Source organism: Corythoichthys intestinalis, chromosome 10, assembly GCF_030265065.1.
Source record: "Corythoichthys intestinalis isolate RoL2023-P3 chromosome 10, ASM3026506v1, whole genome shotgun sequence".
NCBI classification, from domain to species: domain Eukaryota; kingdom Metazoa; phylum Chordata; class Actinopteri; order Syngnathiformes; family Syngnathidae; genus Corythoichthys; species Corythoichthys intestinalis.
The window spans coordinates 36,528,880-36,545,728 of NC_080404.1; the positions used below are offsets into that span (position 1 = coordinate 36,528,880).

The 16,849-nt window shown below is 37.9% G+C and overlaps 2 protein-coding genes across 2 annotated transcripts in view; one reads left to right on the forward strand and one right to left on the reverse strand.

Annotated features, from left to right (window-relative positions):
* LOC130922658 (PDZ domain-containing protein 7-like) overlaps window positions 1-12,470 on the reverse strand; it is a 49,682-nt gene extending 37,212 nt beyond the window's left edge. Inside the window, exons 1-3 of the mRNA XM_057847574.1 lie at window positions 12,032-12,470; window positions 11,693-11,742; window positions 8,420-8,543 (exon numbers count right to left, since the gene is read on the reverse strand). The gene's annotated coding sequence lies outside the window, so the exon portion shown is untranslated. The remainder of the gene's footprint in view (window positions 1-8,419; window positions 8,544-11,692; window positions 11,743-12,031) is intronic.
* Window positions 1,211-14,242, forward strand: sfxn3 (sideroflexin 3). Its single transcript, XM_057849156.1, has 11 exons — window positions 1,211-1,357; window positions 6,430-6,621; window positions 6,702-6,872; window positions 7,881-7,979; window positions 11,415-11,490; window positions 11,576-11,661; window positions 11,723-11,850; window positions 11,925-11,974; window positions 12,069-12,118; window positions 12,203-12,250; window positions 14,005-14,242. Exons 2-11 carry the CDS (start codon window positions 6,458-6,460, stop codon window positions 14,099-14,101), a joined length of 969 nt encoding a protein of 322 aa, XP_057705139.1. The 5' UTR covers window positions 1,211-1,357; window positions 6,430-6,457; the 3' UTR covers window positions 14,102-14,242.
* Window positions 14,243-16,849: the final 2,607 nt, after the last annotated feature.

Sequence of the window (16,849 nt, forward strand, 5' to 3'; positions counted from 1 at the left end):
AGACGTTTTCTTCGATTAAAAATATATATTTTGATTGAAGCAACTTTTTATTTGATTGAAGCAACTTTTTTTTTTGATTGAATAATAAAGACACAAATCTACCTCCATAGAAGGTTACGTCGTGACAATAAAGTGGCAAAAAGCGATATCTAGTGGCCAGGAGGGGTATGTTTCATTGGTACAGGCGGTTATTTACAGTCTATGTATGGATTGGGTTTACCATCAGAGATATCATATACTGTACATAGACAGCTAGATGCCTCATACAAACGGTGAGCCAATCGGGGTGCCGTGATACTTGTCGGCCATTTTGTGTCAGTAACATTCGCTAAACAACAGTCAATTGAGCGTGTACTTTGAAATAGCTATAAATTGCTTGGTTTTTCATAAATGCCAGAAATGCAGTAACTTAATTACAGACTTAAAACGTTTTACTTTGGTCAACATACAGTGTGAATCAAAGCCATGTTACTACGGTTTGTTATAAACCAAAACGTTTGAAAATCCGTCGAAATTTAGCCAAGTTAGAAGTATTTTAATGGATAAAGCCACCTTAGGTTTGCTGCAAAGAGCCGACCTCCCACTCAGCCAAATGGCCGCCAGGTACCACCACAAGTGACTCCCGATATGTCGTATCTAGAGCTCTATATGTGATATCTATGCTTGACCACTATTTGTGTCAAAGAAAGGACAAGGCAAGGCAAGGCAAATTTATTTATATAGCACAATTCAACACAAGGCAATTCAAAGTGCTTTACATCACACGAAGATCATAAAAATCACATTTAAATCAACACAACGTAGAAACGAAGACAAAAGTGCTAATCATTCATAAAAGCACGCAACATTTCATTTCTTCTTCTTCTCCTTTATATATTCGAATAATAAAAGATCGATAGCGATGTTGCCATTGCGCGTCAATGGAAATGCAAACACACCAATCAAGAAAGGGGGCGTTTGTCTAACCAATAAGATCTCGTGAATTTTACCAACGTGCCCTTACTGATAGGCCTCCTGTCAACCAACCACGCCCTCGATATGGCAAGCACTATGCTGAGTTCAGGTACATCATAAAATTTACAAAATTGGCTTCCTCCATTTATGTACACCAGGAATAAGCTTTTGTTTTTCAATTTATGTACGATTCATTCTTGTCTTTGTGAAAATCGAAGCTATTTTGTTATACACATGGTTAAACAGATTGAACCGTATCTATTTTTGTGTGTATTTCATGGTTGACAAACCGTCAACTTGTAGAGCGTTCCTAACTCCCAATTCTTTTTAGGGAACTTGAAATCAGCACAACTCTCCCAGCCGGGTGTCGTGATATTGAGAGGTCAATCTTCTTCCAATCCAGGTATCGTTTGCATTTAATGTACATGGTTGTCCGTGTATATATTCAGGATTAATATCATAAGGCGGTGATTGCGTGGTTTAAACCTCTTTGCGATACTTTTGACTCAAATCTGACGGTGGAGAGCAAGCTCCACGCTAGCCTAACCGGCTAGCCATGAGGGCTGCTAAAATGGTGGAATTTGGGAAAGAAGCCGGATTTTTGTGTAATCCGATGGTTTTTTGGGTTTTAGCCATTTCTGTACACCAACATGTCACGTTTTTAATGAAAGCGCTCGAATGGTTGGCTCAGTTTGATTGACAGCTCACAGTCACGCGCCAGGCTTGGACACGCTCTTTTTAAATTCATTCATTGTCTGCGTTGGTTATTGACAAAGTTTACTTGAACATTTCCCCCCCTTTGAATACACAATAATAGCTGTTGTGAACACTGTTAATTTTTCTACAGGGTTCGTACGGGTCCCTGAAATTCTTGAAAATGCTTGGATTTTACTGTCGTGTTTTCAAGGTTTGAAAATAGCTTGGATTATGCATCGATTCAATGAAAATGTTAGGTACACAATATTTCTAATGACCATATCTCAAAATATAAATTATTTAATGAGGGAAATTCAAATAAATTTGTTTCGTCGCTGCTGCACGCTCGTTCTGAAGTTGCTTTCTTTTGATGTCCCACATCAGATCCGTGTGTGTGTAGTATAATTGGAGTTTTAACTAAGCAAACTGTACATATTGAGTAAAGGGAACCAATGATAGAAATACTTGTAGTTCTTAAAAGATAAACGTTATTAATGAGTTAAAATAGTTTGATATTAAAAGCCCTTTTGATGTTTTCGTTTTTATACAATATGTAAAATTAGTTTAACTAGTAGGTCACCATTCTTGTTTACGTCGCAGGGTGGTGACGTCACTGGGTTACGCTACCGGTGTTTTAACAAATTTTGCTCCCTATCAAAAATTGCAACTTTGCGGTTCTGTGCATGCACGTAATGTTAAAAATGGCCGCGAATGCAGCGATTCCAAAGTAAACACTATAAACCTTCTTTAAAGAAAAGAATATTTACTTACGTTTGACCATGGACGGACATGTCGAAAAGTTCTCAGACACATCCTGCCATGTTAGCTGCACACAACAACTGCACGCCGCTCTCTCACTCTTAATGTCTTCGCTGTGTCGTTAAGCATTAATATATGCCATATTCGTGTTGCACATGTATGTTTATGATGTAACTTGTTTATTTAGCACCTTTGGATAACATTGAGAGTCCAACTGAATGTAAAAGAGGGCTTATTCACCGATAAAACAGCTTCGGTGGCAAATTCTGATGAGGGTGCAAAATTTGTCAAAACACTGGGCTTCCTAAATATTATTCTAGCAACATAAACATGTCATCTGTTCAGCCCTTTCAATTTGAACCAGAGAGGGAAATTAATGAGCATGACAGCACTGTCAATATTTCACAAAACGAGCAGCAAAAGAAAAATGAACAGGAAAGACGGATGAGACGAGATGAGGGTAGAAAAAAAAAAAAACTGTGTTCCGCCAAAATGTGCTACACCGGTGAAACGCCTACAAGAGGTGAATATGACACCCAAAGTACTACCATGTACTTTCAGCTTGTTTTGTTTAGATGCATACAGACAGAACATACTAAAGATGCCTTAAGAGAATACTTAAACGTAGTAATATCAAATAAGGGTGGTTTAAATACGCTATGTGCACAGACATAATCATTATTGACGGGTCAGCTCAGCCATGAACTGCGCAACTCCTTCAAGCAGGGGGCCGCCCACATCAAGAGGAGCTATTCACAAACACGCACGCAGTGAACTAACGGTGGTTTCGGTTTAAAAAGTACAAAAGATGTGCCACATACAAAAAGTAAGGATTGTCTCAGGAGTGATTTGTTTGATCATTCAAAGTAATTATTAAATTTTTCGTACCATGCATGCATTTTGAAATGTTGTGAAAAAAGTGGAGAAATTTGCAGCTAAGTTATTGGGATCATAGTTCAGAATATTTACGTAAAATAAATGCTAACTGCACGTTCTTTTTTGCTTTTAACCAAGAATCAAGACTGTTTTACATCCATATGTATAAAGAATTCAGGGATTTAAGCATTTATTCACAAGAATTTCAATGTGAAAAGCTCTTTGTTGTGGGAAGGTGATGCCACAGTGTCCTTAAAGACGAGCCGCACATTAGACATATTTACATAAAATAAATGCTCCATGCACGTTTTTTTTTTCTTTCTTTTTTTTTGTTACCAAGAATCGAGACTGTTTTACGGTCATATCTATAAAGAATTCAGGGATTTAAGCATTTATTCACAAGAATTTTCAACGAAAAAAGCTTTTTGTCTGAGATTCCACTCGGTGAGCTTTGACGGCCTCGCCAACAATGCAGGCCCCCTATTTATCGGCCCTGCGCCCCGTCAATTACCTTATGAAGTCTATGGCTACGTGACTAATGTGGCCAACAGATCAACAATATGCTTTAAAGCTACCAGAAGAAAACACATGCCAATTTTTTTTTGAGGCAATAAAAAGGTTATAAAAGACTCATTAAAAACACAAATAGTAAGTACTCTCGGCTTTTGACCGATGTGTGGATGTTGGACGTCTCGCTGCATAGAAGGAATTGCAGAACACCAGTAGGGTTCGTCTAGTGCAGTGCTTCTCAATTATTTTCTGTTACGCCCCCCCAAGGAAGACGTAAATGTTTCGCGCCCCCCCCAACTCTCTGCCGCCACTGTAAATAGTATCATTTGTCTATATTACTATTATAAGTACGCCTCAGCCTAACATTGTGTCCTTTTTTTTCTATTAAAGAAAAAAAGTAACATAGATCAACTTATAATAAAGTATAACTTTTTTAACATTGTGTTGCTTGTAACAGAAAAGACTTAACGCGCATCAATTTGCCTGAAGTTAAAAAAAAAAAAAAAAAAAAAAAAAAAAGTCACATCCAAACTGTAAAAATACACTCAAGGTACATTTTTGACCATTTGATACTGAAAAATAAAATGTAATAAAATCAGTAAATAATAACAAATTCAAATTGATTAGAAACATTTACTCTTCAGGACAACATGCCAAAAAATTTGACCGAAAAAAAAACAAAACTGAATAGAAGGGGGGGGGGGGGGGGTCTTTGGACAGAAGGAAAGTTTTTATTTTCGCTGATTCACCACAGTGCTCACTGGTTTACTGATATAACACTGACAAAGCGGGACGATTGTGAAAATTGGCAGTATTCGGCACATTTTCGCTGAAAAATAGTCAAGCGGCTTATCAATGAGATTGAGGTCTAATGTCTTTAAGTGGCGTCTTAACTGATTTGGCTTCTCCGCTATAATCATTTTTAGACTCAGTAAACAGTGGTCTTTCCTCATTTTCCACTATATTAAAAGTCAAAGGCAAACGGCCCGAAAAAAGCGCATTCTCGGCGGCCGAGGGAGAACCGTAGGTGAGGGCGGTGGTCGTGACGATCCCAAGCCGAAAACGGCACTTCTCGGCCGGACACGTGAGAACCGAAGAAGACAGTGGGTCGCTGCGTGAGTCCAGCTCTGCATGAGTCTCTTCCGTGTGCTCTTGCTTACTTCAAAAATACTGCACGCACTTTGAAAATGAGAGCGCCACTGCCACCCACGGAGTGGATGTGCAAGTACACTTTATTCTAGTACGGCAAAAAAAAAAAAAAAAAAAAAAAAAAAAAAGCATGTTCCCCGAGGTCACTCGCGCCCCCCCTGGCATCGCTCTGCGCCCCCCTGGGGGGGCGCGCCCCACCATTTGAGAAGTACTGGTCTAGTGACAGTGACAAACTTTTTCAGCACCTCGACCGCCCATAAAACATGGCGCCCTCCGTAGGTCAAAACCTGTACTAAATATTGTAGATTTTTAAATCAATGGCAATATTGGATGTGTTTCTAATAACATATTTTAGTAAAAGAGAACAATTGTGGCTTATTGGAGCCTACAAGTCTTTAACTCCAAGGTTCCCTTTAAAAACATGCATTTGCATTTGCTGTCATTTATTACAATTCATTTGGTACACGACCAGTTCCTCTCTTTTTTTTGTTTTTGCAACCTCCACACACCCTCTGCCAGTCGCCATTTAACCCGGCCAGGAGCCACTTCGCCCGGCTTCGGCGCCACTTGGACTCTGCCTACTCGCCTGGCTCTCCATTGACTCCCCTTGTTGCACAAGAAAACAGCCACTTATCTTATTTTAAGGTGTAGAAGAGATTGTAATATCTTGTAAAGAGCTTTACTAGTGAAGAAGTTTTAAGTTGATTTTCTCTTTTTCCAGATTCTTTTACTCGATGACAAACCATAAATCAGGAACAAAAAGAAAACAATTATCACCAAAGATAATACATTTATTAAGGAAAGAATACTTAAGCCAAGACAAACGTCTTCCAGTGCCCCCAAGAAGATCTGCCCCAAACTCTCAACGCGTGCACTTTTTGTTATTTCCAATGAGAATAGGCAGCCCGCATGTTAACCCATGAAGTGGCTCACAAGAAAGTGGAATTTATCAGCTGTGTTATCTGTTTATGACCTTGCTTCAGAGAAGAAGCTGAAAGATGTGAAAATCATCAGAAATACAAAATGATATAGAAAGGAATGTACCAAGTACAATGAGCAAACATATGGAAACAAACATCTCTAGAAGAAAGCGCATTTATCAAGGTATTCTTGGACGTGACGTGTGTCTCTGTCCATTGTGTCCATTGAATAGCATGCTATCACTATGTTAGCATTTCTGCAGATGTTTGCCACAAAACTGTCACTGCTGCCGGGAATGCCCCCTCCCAAGGTATCGGCAATCAGCAGAATCATTTTTGCATACTTGTGGCAAGGCGCCTCTTTTATTTTTGCATCATTATGTAAACAAAAAAAAACATTGGGATAATGTTTTAATAACTACTGGAAAATTGGTCTTCAAAGTCCTTGAATTTGGCCATGGAAAAGGTGTACGAACCCTGCCTCTAATATGCAGTATTTTAGGTCAATATTTAGGTTGATTTTTTTTGTTTCTTAATAAACATTGATTTTTTTCCATTTATTTAGCTGTTTTCCCCCCTCAAAGTAACCCAAAATGTCCGGAGATCTGCCACTTAACATCAACATCAAAGAGCCGCGATGGGACCAGGGAACATTCATGGGCCGAGCCAAGCACTTTTTCATGGTGACGGACCCCAGGAACGTCTTGCTGTCCTCCGCCACGCTGGAGGAGGCCCGGCTCATCATAGAGAACTACAGGTGTGCTTGAAAGGAGGCAGAATTCTGCGTGGGCTGAGGGTGAATTTGTTATGGCTGCAGTCAAATATTTTTATGCTTAGATCGGGCGTGCTGATGCCCGGCCTGACGGAGGACCAGCTGTGGCGGGCCAAGTATGTGTATGACTCTGCCTTCCACCCCGACACTGGGGAGAAGATGTTCGTGATCGGCCGGATGTCTGCTCAGGTGCCCATGAACATGTCCATCACTGGCTGCATGCTCACCTTCTACAGGTACCCCCTTAGTGATGTCGCATAAGTGTGTCTACTCTTGCTGTGTATGATAATCCCTCAGCCAAGTGCGACACTGACTAACTGTACATTTCATTTAAATAAATGCACTAAGAGAGTTGCAGGGGACTGAAATAGAGGCTTAATCCTGAAAATCCTCTTAATTTATTGGTTGCCATTGACTCCGATAGACGTCCAATCCATTTTGACCAGGATGGGCTGAGTGGATGCTTATCACAGCCTAGTATAAAAGGCTACAAAGTCATATTACTATTTGTTTCTTTTGCTTCCTTCAGCATATATACTAATTTCTATGTTTGGATGACGTAAATATGTACAAAGTTGGATTAGGCATGCACCGTAGTTGCGGAAGTCGATTGTAAGAGCGGCACGGGTGGATGCATGACGCGAGCGTGTGCAATTGTGCATTAATGCGGTGCAGTGCGTAAATCAAGGGCGTAAGTTCGCATAGGGATGGTAGGGACATAACACTACCAACTTTTCAGAAAAAGTCCAATCGTCCCCACCAACTTTTTTGACAAGACATGCCGCATCCCCCTTCCACCCTCAAACGCATGTTTGATTGGCTGATTACTTGTCCCACCCCCGACACACACACACACACACTAACACTAACACAGCCCCGACAGAAATGTGTTGACAACATGCTGCTTCCTCCGCTCCCTTCGAAAAAGGGTATATTAGTTTTTTTCAGCCAGCAGCAGTCACTGTAAGTAATTTAAAAAGGCGCCAATGTTGTGGAGGTGGGAAACACCACTAATTTTGCAACTGAAAGTCCGACCTACATCAGAGTTAGCATAACATTAAAATGTGTAAACTTGCTAACCTGCAAAACTCGAGTAGGAAGCTGTTTAGAGAGAAGTGTTTTTCCAGTTTTCTCCACTACACAGTCAATATATAAAATGCTTTATTTTAGACCCCAAATGGAAAATTCTGTCATGCTGAACTGATGGCATGAGCTATTACAAAGGATTTGTCATCTGTTCACAGGACCACACCGGCAGTGGTGTTTTGGCAGTGGGTTAACCAGTCCTTCAATGCAGTGGTCAACTACACCAACCGCAGCGGAGATGCTCCCATCACCCTCAAGTAGGGACCACCAATCACTTTAGCTGATATCTGGGTGGGCAAAGTATATTGCTTGCATGCAATTAAATATTTAGAAAATAAACTGTTTTACATATATTTAGATTTATATAGAAGCAAACATTAAATAATTGGTGAGTATCTCTTTTTAGATAATATAATATAAAAATAGTATTTGTATAATTGATTGAGAAATATATTTTTCTAAATATATATTTTTAAGAAATATTAATCAATTAGACTGTAATTAGGTAAAATTCTTTTAACATATGCAAATTCAGTAAAATCGATTTTTCATATAATTTTTAATGTTTTACGTATTTTAAAGGGATCCACAGATAGACTTTTAGTTCTTAAAAGATAAACGTTATTATGAGTTAAAATAATTTGATACTGAAACCCCTCTTGATCTTGTTTTTATACAATTTGTAAAATTAGTTTACCTAGTTGGTTGCCATTGTTGTTGACGTCGCAGGGCGGTGATGTCACATGGTTACGCTGACGGGCTTCCAGAGAATGATGCTAGCGACATACACATGCCATCTGTTCATCCCTTTTCATTTCAACCTGAGGGGAACATTAATGAGCATGACAGCACAGTCGATATTTCACAAAACAAGCAGCAAACGCAAAATGAACAGGAAAGACAGGATGAGACGAGAGTAGGAAAATAAATATGGTGTTCTGCCAAAATGTGCTACACCAGCGAAACATTTTACAAGAGGCGAATTTGACACCCTAAGTACTACTGTGCACTATCAGCTTGTTTTATTTAGATGAATATAGACAGAATATACTAAAGATGCCTTAAGAAAATACTTAAATGGAGTGATATCAAATAAGGGTGGTTTAAATATGCTACGGGACTAATGTGGTCAATAGATCAACAATCTACTATAAAGGTACTACAAGAAAGCACTATGCTTAAAAGTATGAGAGGGCATGTGTTGGACGTCTCGCCGCATAGAAGGATTTGCAGTAACCCGGTAGTATTCGTCAAATGACAGTGACAATCTACGTCATAGCCCCGAGCGTCCATAAAACATGACGCCAAAACATGTACTAAATACTATAGATTTTTAAATCAATGGTAATATTTTATATGTTTCTAATATTTTAGTAAAAGAGAACGATTGTGGCTTATTAGAGCCTTCTCGTCTTTCAAGTTCCCTTTAAAAAATGTGTTTTTAATTGCCTTAGTTTGTTTCATAAACAGTTCAGGGTCTACCATGCCTTCTTCCTGTAGTTAGCTGGGATAGGCGGTACACACCCTGACACAAGGGTTTGGTCTAGGCCTGCACAATGTCGTTTCAACACCGTCATCGTGATGTGCGCATGCACAACAGTCAAATCACAGGACGTGCAATTGTTTTTTTGTCTTTTATATACAGAAATTGTCATCATTCACAGATAAAAAAAAAACCTCTTAGCCTGGATTAAACGGTATTATATGATTACATTTGGTCATGGTGAGCTGACCAAAGTCTTCACAAACAGTTGTTTGTGACTAGTTTTACAATCGCAATATAGATCTCAAACACCCCAAAAGTTTTTTCCAATAATGTTCAGTCCTAGTTTGCGCTTTCATTTGGTCTCATGCGCAAACGTATCGGTGGTAGCGGATCCATCATAACTAAACATATAATGAAACATACGAGAACTAAATAAATTGGTTATTTGATATTGATCATTTGTCTCATTTTACATGGATGTCCTCATTCATGCAATTTGCTTCCATTCACCATTCAATTTTGGATCCATAGGTTTTGCTCATTTTCGCTCGCAGAGACCACCGCCACTAGATATTGAAAAACACTTGTGTTAGCAGCTTTCATTATTTGTATAATATTGATCTATTTTCAGTTAAAAAATGATAAAGAATTAATGTTTTTGTTCGGGCTGTCAAACGATTAAAATTTTTAATCGAGTTAATCACAGCTTAAAAATTAGTTAATCGCAATTAATCGCAATTCAAACCATCTATAAAATATGCCATATTTTTCTGTAAATTATATACAGTACTGTGCAAAAGTTTTAGGCAGGACACCTGCCTAAAACCTTTGCACAGTACTGTATTTATATTTTTTTAACTATTAAATTTATTAGGATTTATTAGGAAGCTTCCACTTGGGGAAAATATATACATACAGTATATCCTGTAGATACGTAATATAATAAAAATATACAGTACTGTGCAAAAGTTTTAGGCAGGTGTCCTGCCTAAAACTTTTGCACAGTACTGTATATATTCTGTAAAATAAATTGTAGGAATGGAAAGATAAGACACAAGATGGATATATACATTCAACATACGGTACATAAGGACTGTCGTGGGCATTTCACTCTACTGTCATTTAAATCTGTCTATGCTGTCCTCACTCCGAAGCGTCTACTTTTTCCAAAGCTAGACAGCTAGTGAACGACGCCTTAATAATCAGACTTCCTTTTTCATCTGATTTATTAACAAAATGGCCTCAAACCTTTGTCCTCTTTAGACCGTAGTGAAACTACAAAAAAAAAGTACACAAGCATTGCATTAGCAACAACGTTAGCTTAGCACGCTATACAGGTTCACTACACATAAACAAAAAGCGTCTCATACAAAAAATATAACATTTCGCTTACTAACATAATATGTACATTCTTTACAACAACCATACTTACGGACAAATCTTGTCCAAGGATCATATAAGCACAACATTACAAGAGAGGCATCAGCCCGAGACGTCGTGCAGCCATATTGAACTGGCAAGAAAGCAATAAACCATGTCGCAAAGCGACCACAAGAGTTCGCTGTTAGACAGCACAAAAAACCTTGCTGTAAAACTTACCAAAAGGCAGAATACTGTCTGAGCGGGACATGTGCGTTAATTGCGTCAAATATTTTAACGTGATTAATTTAAAAAATTAATTAACGCCCGTTAACGCAATAATTTTGACAGCCCTAGTTTTTTTCCTTTCGTGCAATCAAGTGCTTCATTCACTGGGCTACGTACTGTTGAATGGATCATTTAATCATTCATCCAACAAAAGCAATATTCTGTCCCTTGCACTCATAAATAGGCATTACAGTATTCGTACATCATTTTTAAATGACCAATTTTATTCAATTTTTGTCTGATTAATTTACATATTTTAACCGAAAAAGATGTATCCAATTAATTCATCACTTAATGTGTGAGGTAATTCATTGTAGCTACTAATACGAAGTGATTTGTCAAATAAATATTACATATGACATCAATTAATTGTCTGGTAAATTCAAATTATAAAGATTATTAAAAGATGAGAATCTATTAGTTTAATGGTTTTCCCACTAAGCCCCATCAAAATATAACATTTTATAAGAACCTATTTTGGCAGGATTTATTCAACTATTAAGCTATTCTATAAATGTACATTTTTGGGGGGGGATTAAAACAATAACTGTTCTTTCAGTCAGCTCGGCGCAGCGTACGTAAGTGCCACAACTGGTGCCGTGGTCACTGCTCTGGGCCTCAAGTCTCTAGCCACGGTAATGTTCTGACAAAACAATGACTTGTCGAACAAAAATGTGATTTTTTTTTTTGCATGTTTTAAATGTGGCTGTTCCTCTTCAGCGTCTCCCTCCCATCGCCAGCCGCTTCGTGCCCTTTGCCGCTGTCGCCGCTGCAAACTGTATCAACATTCCCTTCATGAGACAGAGGTGAGATCAACTTTGCTTAGCTTTACTCTACCTTACATGGTTGCTCTTTCTGTCCCACCAGGGAGTTGAAGTATGGCATCCCTGTGACAGACGAGAACGGAAACAGGTTAGGAGAGTCTGCCAATGCGGCCCAGCAGGCTATCATGCAAGTGGTCGTGTCCAGGATTGGCATGGCAGTACCTGCTATGGGTAAACACACACTACAGTACACTCATTTCCATTAATAATGAACTGAAATCTTATTAGCGTTTTGTTTTTTGCAGCTATTCCTCCTGTCATAATGAACGCGCTGGAGAAGAGAGCCTTCATGAAGGTAACATTCTATCATCACTTATGGGGTGTTTTTGCGCTTAACTCAAAGGAGTCTTACCACATTCCGACCTTAACATGTTGTGGCCTCCCTGCAGCGCTTCCCTATTCTCAACGCCCCGATCCAGGTGGGGCTCGTGGGCTTGTGGTAAGTCAAAGCTTGAATTAAACACAACAGACAACATTTTGGTTTTGAGTCGAAGAGTAAACATGCCTTCTCTTTGAATGACAGCCTGGTGTTTGCCACACCTCTGTGTTGCGCCCTGTTCCCACAGAAAAGGTAACACAATGAAGCAACACATACAAAAAATAGTTAATAATTGTTTTTCAGTGCCATTGACGGCAAGGTGATGGAACCATACATTATTTGTTGGGTATTGTTTAAGTACTTAAGAGTACAATACAATGCAAAGCCTTTATTGTCATTGTATGGAGTTCAACGAGATTTAAAGCTTCGCTGTAACGTGTACCATACAAAGCAAAAGTACAATAAGGCTAATGTAAAAAAAAAAAAAAAAAAAAAAAGTTACAGTGTTCACAGATTGGGAATAAACTAAGTGACTAGCAGCAAGTGGTGATGTAGTGGTAGTATAATAGTGTGTATATGAGTCATATACACACTGTTATTGTCATATATGATAATTTACAGTACTCAGACTAGGAGGCAGATGGCTGACTTTATATGATGCAAACGACAGTTTGTGCATAGAAATAGATGTAATAGTGCAAAAATGCTATAATTTAACTGTGCAAATGTACAGCACCCAGATTGAGACAGCTGTCTGAGAACATATTACTACATGCATGTGACAATGTTGTAGCATTAGCAGTGCAATGACAGTGACATTTTAGTGCAAACTTGAGTATGGTGACAGCTATTGGAAAGTCTCTTAGTCTGTTTGTTTTGGCTGTTATGGCACTCTAGCAGCTGCCAGAGGGCAACAGGTTAAAGAAGTGGAAGCTCGGGTGTGTTTAGTCACTAGGGCTGCAGTTATCGATTATTTAGATGATTATTCGAACTAACTAATCGATAGATTAAGTCATCAGATTGCGAACATTTAATGTGTTGAAGAATACATTTTAGGAGATGTAAAACAAACTGTTTATGCCTGCAATAATATTTATTTTGGTTTGCAAAGATTGCACTTTCAGAAGAGCATTAAATGCGGATACAAAATAAAATTCCTGAGTGTTTCTTCAAACATTGCACGTTTCACAGAAGCGATAAATTTAAAACTAAAATTAAATACCTGAGCTTTGGCTAAAATGGTATAAAAAAATAAATGATGATCTAAGTACAACAAAAGAACAATTGGCTAACTTGCATAGCAATAGTCCGCTAGCTTAAATGCTATAAAAATGTTTTTTTTTTTCTTCTAACACAGCTCTTAAGTCATTTAAACACACATTCTCACATGGCTAAATATACTTCTAAAATAAATGACATGCATAAACAAAACATATTGGCTCAAAGAAAAACATACCTTAAGTTGGTTTTATGTTAGAAGAATTATGGCATATTCTCTGTTGCCAGTAGACGGCAGTGTATCCACCCAAATCAATAAAACTAAATGCAACACTTTCAAAACAAACCATTACAACATCAATTTAATTAAACGAATACTTGAAGCAGCAAAATTTGATTCTAAGCTTTTTTTTAATCGATTAAAAACTAAAACTAATAGCCACAAAACAATGTGTTGTTTTCCCAAAGCAAATTTACAAGTATCTCATCTTGATTTATGACAAAGATAGGCATCTACTTTCAAGGACGGTTGTAATTTTGGCCAAATTTTACTCCAAAACCCTATTTGTTCATGTATTAAAAATGTGGAAAAAAAGGATGTGGACAATTTCTAGGTCAACAATGACTCTACGATTAAATGACTGCCAAAATAGTTGTCGAATAATCGTGAACAGACCTTTAAAGACCTTTGATAACAAAACAATTTCCAGTGTCACAGCACCCGCAGTATAAAATACAATTGAGTTAATGTCGTTTGCCTCACCCTGTCTCGTTTAACTTGTATGCAGCTCAATGAAAGTAAGCGGGCTGGAGGCGGAGCTTCAGGAGAGGATACGACAGAGCAACCCATCCACCACAATGGTTTACTTCAACAAAGGCCTGTAGGAAATTCATGTGCACACCTGAATGGCTACACAAGTTATTTATGCAAATTGTTTTTTGGAAATGCTATCAAGTCAAGCACATGGAGAAATAGTTTGCATGTGTATTTGATCTATTTCTTATATGTGTATTTATCCATGAACTTGAATGTAACATCAATAATGTCTTGTTCTATTGTACCTCAACATCGGTCCTAGTTTTGATGACTTTTCTTTGACACACTGACTGCCATCAACTGTAACAGATGTCCAATCCATTTGAACTGAAAGAGCTAGCAGCGTTTATTCAAATGTTTCAATGATTGGACGTCTATCGCCGTCAATAGCAGGCAATGAGTGAAGCATTCACCTAAATGAAACAATTGAGTAATCACAGAGCCCCTAAATGGACATCGACTGAAATAAAATAAATTTAAACCATCTGGTGTGCACCAGATAGTATGTGGTGTGCACAAGAAACTATCTGGTGCTCATCAGACACCAACAGTTTCGGTGTGCTAAAAATGGTGATACAGCATTTAGTTGAGCTTTACTTCAATCTTGGACTCAACTAGATTTGTGACGATTACCGGTTTCAAGGTATACTATGGTATGAAAACGTCAAGGTTTCAAAACCGCATTACTTGCACATCATGACCATTACAGCACCAGATAGTTTCTAGTGTGCACCACATTATCTGCTGTGCACCAGATGGTTCAAATTTATTTTTGTCGATGTCCCTTTTGGGGCTCCAGTTCAAATAAAAAAGGGAACTGATTTCCTACTGACCAAAAGCCTCCCATTTTTATAAGGGGTATATACAACCAATTTCGTGACAATTTGATTCAATATTGATTCTTTGGACAACGAAATGATATTGGCGTACATTACAAAATCTGGCACGATTCGGTTGACGCGCCTTAGAACGATTTCATATGTACTAAACAGTTACAGTTCACCTAAAGCAATAAAAAAAGGACAGACTGGTAGTGGCTTTTGAATTGAAAATTAGGAATTAGCATTTTAATGATTGAAAACAGGTTCTGCTTTTTTATATATATATATAAAAAAAAAAGTTTAAATTCAAGTATTAAAATAAGAGACACTTCTATAATGTAGATCAGAGGTCTCCAAACCAGTCCTCAAGGGCTGCTGTGGCTAATGGTTTTTGTTCCAACCGACCCAGCAGAGACATTTGAACCAATGAAGTTCTGCTAAAACAAGCAGCACTTGACTGGAATCAACTGTTTCTACTTGTAAGACACCAGATTTCTGAAAAGATGTCGTCTTGTTTGTTTGGAATAAAATTCTGCATCCACTGCTGCCTTTTGTGTTCATAATAGTCCACTGATGATTAACATTTCTTCAATGGTTACTCCTATGGCCCTCAGAGGATTTTGCGTTTTAAGCATACTTTAATTCCTTCAGGTAATGCGTTACTGAGTGTACATAGTCAAACTACTGCGCTCCTCATGCACAGCGATCCCAAACACATTCAAAAATAATGTTAATGCTAATGTTTCCTCACTTTTTGTGAGTCAAGAGGGCGATGCGTGGACCGTAACTTGTAACCCGACCGCACTGCCGTGTTTCAAATGAGTATGCAATGCTTGCAGGGGCAAACAGAGGTTATTCTTGAAAATGGAAATATTCTAAATCATGTTATGCTGCACATGTGAACCAGTGATGAAAGCTTGAGAAATGCTAATATTAATAATTGTGGTGTTTATGCTGTATTAGGTTTATCAAGCTATACACACTTGTATGTCGTCAGGTAGTGGCCACGTTTTAAGACTCAAATAGGAACACTGTCAATTTTTTGTGCTTTTTGCTAAAACATAGCACAACCAAAACCATGTTTTAGAAGGCTGAATACTGACAAACATTGGCCCCAATGCAGTTGTTATCCAGGTTCACAAAGCATCTTGATGACTACTAATGGTCACTCTTTGCAGAAATACAATATTTTATTCTTTGAGTGTACTGAAAACAAGTGTATGTGGTGAAGAATTTATCTTTAATATATGACAGTGATGTCTTGATTTGGGGTTACAGTAGAGTTCTATTTTTATGTCTTGCAGGTTTGAGCTGTAATTCAGTTCATACTAATGCATAGAGTCCAATTTCCACCTTTGTGATGTATTTGAGCTGTTATATTCCTGAATGGATTCATTCCAACCTCCTCTACTCTTTTTATTTAACATACATCACTTCATCATACCTCAACTTTTGGACTCAACTTCATTTCAAGCTGTGCGTTCAAGACTGCACATGTCAAGGAATTTTGTTGCCGTTAACAAGTAACTATTCTGCAGAAAAGTTGAATATTGGAGATTGTACTTGCCGAGCGAACTCAAATATGAACTGCTGATTCTATTTGTTACACTTGTGCAATACCGGAATGTACTTGCAGAGTGAGCTCAAATATGAACTGCTGATTCTATTTGTCACACTTCTGCAATACTGGAATGTTTTCGTCAGTACATTACTACTGATACATATTTACAGCATCTTAAAATAATTGCCTAAGCAACTAAAAACAAATCTGGAAAAAGAAAGACTTAGGTGATTGTTTTAAGGTGTCTATATTGCTGTTACTAATGTATCTAAATGGTAAACAATATTTTAAATGTTTTTTTCCCTACAAGCTTTATTTGAAGTGATTTTGCACCATTTGCGTATGCATTTATTTAAAAAATTCAATGTCTATTTGAATATGCTAAATCACATCTTATTGTATTCTATTTCCTTTCCAAGCACAATGGAATAGCA

What these genes read in the sequence shown, in the direction of transcription:
- sfxn3 (XM_057849156.1), top strand. Translation starts at nt 6,458, where the DNA reads ATGTCCGGAGATCTGCCACTTAACATCAACATCAAAGAGCCGCGATGG. An exon ending in GATGCTCCCATCACCCTCAA is followed by an intron (nt 7,980 to 11,414) that starts GTAGGGACCACC and finishes CTGTTCTTTCAG; the next exon opens with TCAGCTCGGCGCAGCGTACG. An exon ending in GCCTCAAGTCTCTAGCCACG is followed by an intron (nt 11,491 to 11,575) that starts GTAATGTTCTGA and finishes GTTCCTCTTCAG; the next exon opens with CGTCTCCCTCCCATCGCCAG.